Below are 5,457 nucleotides of genomic sequence, written 5' to 3'. Positions count from 1 at the left end.
CTGCAGCTCCCGCCGGGCCTCCAGCCTCGAGCGCTCCACCTCCTGCAGCCCGGCCCGCAGCTCCCCGGCCTCCTTGCCCACAGCCACCCGGGCCTCCTCCAAGAGCACCAGCTTCTGCTCCTTGTCCTCGTTGGCAAGCTTCAGGCTGGAGGGGGCAGAGGGCAGAGGGCAGAAGTGGCCCCCGGTCCTGGGGAGGGTACCCTGAGTGACCCTGTACAGCAGCCCTTCCCCTGGTTTCTGGAGTGGCTCTGACAGCCTCCTGCCTGCAGGTGCCCATTGCCGCCTGCCAAGCAGTCCTCCCTTGGGCCAGGCCCTCCAGGGACGGGGAGCAGACCCTCGGTGGGGAGAGGTGGACCAGAGGGCACACTGGCTTCCAGGGCGATGCCGGTAGGTGGGGCCAGGGTCTGAACGCCCCCCCAACCAGACCGGCCATCACCACTCCCCTTCCTGCAGGGAAGGAAAATCACCTCAAACCAGGCAAGTCTGAGCTTGCTCAGAGGGTAGAGACACCCCACCTGTGCGATTCCCCCAGAACCCTGGGGGTGCAGTTAGTCCCGGGGATGAGGTTCAGGGAAGTGAGGGGCGGAGCTTGGTGAAGGGGCGGGGCTCGGTAAAGGGTCCGCCGGCCGAGACCCCACCTGACCCGCTCGCTCTCTGCCGTCTTCAGGGCCGCGCGCAGCTCCTCGTTGGAGCGTCGCAGGGCCTCAATCTCCCTGACGCCCTCGCTCAGGCTGCGCCGCAGCTCGGCCACCTCCTGGCGCTGGGCCTCGCGGCTGTCCTGGCCCTCCCGCACCTTGCGCTGGGCCTCCAGCAGCTCCCGCCGCAGCCCGCTGCGTGCCTCTTCCAGCAGGCGCAGCTGGGTCCGAAGCTCTTCTGCCTGTGAGGACAGCGGGTGTCCACAGCCGGGGGCCGGGCCCCCTCGGGCTGGGTGCGAGCCCGCCCATTCCCGTCTCCGGGGCCACAGGGCGCCTGCCCCATCCCTCTGCCGCGACTGGGCCTGCAGGTGAGCAGGTTATGATTTGGGGCAAAGCATGCTGGAGTCAGCGGTGCTCTGGCCTGAAAGAATCATCAACCAGGGCTTCCCTGGTGGCTCAGACGGTGAAGAGTCCGCCTGCAATGCGCGAGACCCGGTTCAATCCCTGCGTCAAGAAGAGCCCCTGGAGAGCAGAACGGCTACCCACTCCAGTATTCTTGCCTGGAGAATTCCATGGACAGAGGAGCCTGGTGGGCTACAGTCCCTGGGGTCGTGAAGTCAAACACAACTGAGCAACTGACACTACTGCCACCTAATCATCAGCCAAGAGCACCCTGCAGGGATTCTCGTGGTGGTCCAGTGGTTAGGACTCCACACTTCCCCTGCAGAGGGCACGGGTGTGATCCCTGGCTGGAGAAGTTGCCACATGCTGTGCAACGCAGCCCCCCCCAAAAGATCGGTCAACCTAAGGATCAACCTTAACACGTTATTGACCAGAGATGTATTAATACAACTTCTGTTACCTGAACGTGTTGACCAAAGACGTCTCAATATTCACTTACAAATTGCTGGCCACAGGCATCAGTTTCCGCAAAAATCCCTGGTCAATAACGAGTTAAGAAGGCAGGGGCCCCGCCAACCTTTCTGTGAGAGCTCAAGCTCCACATGTACACAGAAGGCCCTTAATAAATGTTTGCTGCTTCCCTCCCTTCCTTCGTTCCCTTACTCTCAAGGGCACCTTCTGGGCCCCCAGCAGCCTCAGCTGTGCTGCGCAGAGGGGCGAGCAGGCAGGCGGGCGGGTGGGCGGCTCACCTCGCGCAGGCAGGACTCCCGCTGGCGGCCCAGGTCTCCGGCCTGCTCCCGCAGCCTCTTCACCTCCTGGGCATGAGCCGCGGCGGCCTCCTCCAGCTGGGCCCGCAGGTCCCGCAGCTCGGACGTCAGGGCGTTCACGGTGCTCTAGGATCGATGGCTCCTCAGACTTGGCGCTGTGGTGTCCGACCCCGCCCTGCCCCCGCCAGCCCGCCCCTGACTGCTGCTGGGCTAGCAGGGCACTGTCCACTGTCGGCTCCCAGCACGGCCCTGCACGCCGGCCCGTCAGGCCCTCTGTGATCTCCTGACACCCAGCAAGTGCTCTGCACGCAGCTCGTCTTCCCCAGGCTAGGGGTTCACAGGGCCCAGCTGTATCCTCTGCCTCCAGTGGGGACCCCCAAGTAAGGCTGAAGCCTCCTGCACAGCCTGGAAGCTGCCGCAGGGCACAGCCACGCCTCCGTCCCCAAGCCCCGCCCCTCGCCCGGGCCCCGCCCACCCAGGGGCCACACCTCCGCCACGCCCTGGCCTACTCGCCCGCCCGCCCAGGCCACCACTCCCCACCCACCCCGACCCCGCCCGCCCTACCCTGTCCTGCTCCTGGCGGTTCTGGGCGTCCCGCTTTTGTCGCTCCATCTCCAGGGAGACGGCGGCCAGGCTGTGCCGCGTCCCCATCAGCTTCTCGGACAACGCCGTCTTCTCGGACTCCTTTAGGGACAGGGCCTGGGGAGAGGCGGGAGCAAAGGGCTCAGGGCCCTGGGAGGTCCTGGGGGATGCTTGGGCCTTTCCCCACCCTGCCCTGGGAACGGTGCCCCCGGGGGCTTGGGGCCCTGACCGGCCACCGCAGGTGGAGCCAGGGTCAAGGCGCAGCCCCAGGAAAGCGCTGGTGCACTGTTGTTACAACAGCAGTTACAACCTGGACACAGACACAACCTAAGAGATCGCACATCACATCCTGAAGGGCCTTTCATTACTCCCATTTTACAGATGAGGCTACTGAGGCTCAAAGAGGTAAAGTGACCTGCCCCGGATTACGTGGCGGGTAAGGAGAGATGGGCGCAGCCTGCCCTGTCTCCATTTCGTTACAGAAGGTCAGGAGTTAGTTCTTTCTGAGGAGGGTCAGCTGCTGCACGTGGGCTCTGTGGGGACAGCTCGTAGGCGGTCACGGGGACGCCACACCGGGCCCGGGGTGGAGGAAGGGTGAGCGGAGGGGGTTAGCTTTTCGGGAACAACACTCATGGTGTCAGGATAGTGGTGGTTATGCGCTACGCTCCCGCCGTGTGCCAGGCCCACCCGCTGGACATGGGGATCTTGGTGACGCCTCACAAATGCCCCTTGAGTTCCCACTGTGAGGTGAGGAAACTGAGGCCCGGAAAGGACTCCTGGCTGCAAGCCTGGGTGGCGAGCAGGGCCTGGCCCCTCAGGCGGCCGCCGGAGCCCACGCACCTGCTGCTTCTCAGTCTCGGCCAGGAGTAGGCCCTCGTCACGCTCCTGCTGCAAGGCGGCCATCTCCTCACTCAGCTCTTCCTTCTCGGCCTCCAGCCGGGCCAGCAGCTCCTCCCGCTCCCGCTGGAGCTGACCCTGCAGGCGGGCCCGCTCTGCGCCCAGCTCCCGCCACGCCGCCTCCTGAGGGCCAGGCAGAGGTGTGCGTGACCCACGCGGCTGGGCGGGCAGCTGCTCTCCACCCTCGGAGCGGCCGGGCCTCGGGGCAGGTGGGGTAGGTGAGAGGAAGGGTTATGACGGGGACATGCCGGGGCTGTGCAAGCCCCAAGGAGCAGCAGCTAGTGGGCTGAGAGGATGGGGGCTGAGTGGAGCGGGAGCAGAAAATGTTTCCTGGAGGAAACAAGCAGCAGTCAGTCAGGTAGAGAAAAAAGAAAAAGGACCCTGGGCCAGAGTACAGCCCCAGAGGCAGCTTGGAGGAAGGAGGAAGATGAACAGGGAAACCGTGATGTTTACGGTCCCTGGAGCTCGAATTACAAGGTGGACAGGGTGAAGGCCAGGGCCAGAGCCACACGGAGCAGTCAAGCCAGACCACGCCAGACCAGTGGGCGTTCGGGAGGAGTGATCTGATTCCTAGGGACAGGAGAGGCCTCAGGCCAGGGTGATGAGGGGCAATCTGAAGTTTAGAACAGTGGGTTGCTGTGGGCTTCCCTGGTGCTGCTAGTAGTCAAGAACCAACGTGCCAGTGCAGGAGACATAAGAGACTCGGGTTCGATCTCTGGGTCAGGAAGATCCCCTGGAGGAGGGCATGGCAACCCACCCTGGTCTTCTTGCCTGGAGAATCCCACGGACAGAGGAGCCTGGTGGGCTACAGTCCATGGGGTCGCAAAGAGTCGGGACACGACTGAGCGACTTAACACGCACACACGCAGAGCGTGGAAGAAGGCCTGGGACCAGGGGTCTGGGCAGAGTGTGCTGGGTTGGCAGTGAGGACTGAGGAGGCCTGGGTCTGGGAGCCACAGATCTGCTGACATTAAGAGGCCGAGTCTGGGGTTGCAGGGAGAGGGAGGGTGGGCACGGAGTCTGGCCCCCAGGACTGGGTGGGTGAGACCCACAGGCAGCACAGGCAGAGCCCACCCGGGGCCTGAGGGGGGCGCCTGGCCCCGTACACGTCCTAACAGCTGTGAGGACTCCCTGCATAAAACGCAGTGCCACCCCTGCTGGGGGAGGGGGGCTCCATCCACCCAAATCCAAGAAGACGGGGTGCGTGGGCCCCTGGTGGAGGGGGCCACAGTCCGAACCCTCTGTCAGAAGCAGCCCAGTCCAAGACGGGTGAGGCAGGGCCCTGCCCAGAGGCCAGCCCAGGGAGTGTTTCAGTGCAGTAACCACCACCAGCATCCAGAAAGCGCCTGCTCTGTGGGAAGCCGTTCGTGTAGTTGGGCTGGCCAAAAAGTTCATTCAGGTCTGCCATTCCATGCCGAACAAGCTTTCTGGCCAGCCTCAAACTATCACCGTCCCCCACGGTTACGACGAGGAAGTGAAGGCACAGAGGCCTTTGGTAGCGAAACCAGCAGGTGGCCAAGATCAGGTCTGAGCCAGGCTACACAGCTCCAGAGCCGGTGTGCTCAGACACCACTGCTCTGCTCTTCCAGTGACCCGGCCCCTCACTTTTCTATGTGCTCTGGTCTCCAGAATTTACTTTCATATGCAAATAGCGCTTCTTCACAAATTAAAGTGCTTTCCTGCTATACATTACATCAACATTTTCCAAACATGTCTGTGGATCTCCTGCCTCGGATCACCAGGGCTGAAACAGACTGGGGCCTGGGAATCTGCATGGTTGATAAGAAGGGGCCCCTGATGGATCCTCCCAGCTGCCCATAGGACCTCTGAAACACAGATGAAGTTCCATTTCACAGATTTGGAGACTGGGGCAGAGTGAGAAGGCTGACTTGCCTGAGGTCACAGAGGAGCTAAAGCCAGTGGTTCAGAGCCACCCCCCACGCAGCCCTCCCCAGTCTGCCCCAAGCCAGCAGCCCGAACCTTCTCTCGCTGGAGTCGCTGCAGATCCTCCTCGTGGGCTGCCCGCTGCTCCCGCAGAGAGGAAAGGGCCTCCCGCTCAGTCTGAAGCAGCTTCTGGGCCGTCAGCTCCTTGTCCAGAGCAGCCTTCTCCTCTGCAGCTGCCATCTGCTGTCGCAGGCCCGCCAGCTCCCCTGTACAGGAGAGATGGGATGGAG

The 5,457-nt window shown here is 63.3% G+C and overlaps 1 protein-coding gene across 1 annotated transcript; it reads right to left on the bottom strand.

The window, feature by feature from the left end:
- Window positions 1-4: 4 nt before the first annotated feature.
- Window positions 5-5,451, bottom strand: LOC104992410 (rootletin-like; the record flags this gene model as incomplete). The annotated part of the gene is made up of 6 exons (XM_010845279.1): window positions 5,264-5,451; window positions 3,227-3,406; window positions 2,369-2,503; window positions 1,787-1,930; window positions 639-877; window positions 5-145 (listed from the first exon to the last, which is right to left on the bottom strand). Coding segments are annotated over exons 1-6 (983 nt in total), but the record flags the coding sequence as incomplete, so codon positions are not given.
- Window positions 5,452-5,457: the final 6 nt, after the last annotated feature.

The sequence above is a fragment of the Bison bison genome, unplaced genomic scaffold (genome assembly GCF_000754665.1).
Source record: "Bison bison bison isolate TAMUID 2011002044 unplaced genomic scaffold, Bison_UMD1.0 scf7180017848452, whole genome shotgun sequence".
Classification (NCBI taxonomy): Eukaryota; Metazoa; Chordata; class Mammalia; order Artiodactyla; family Bovidae; genus Bison; species Bison bison.
This window is presented reverse-complemented; position numbering and strand designations above follow the sequence as displayed.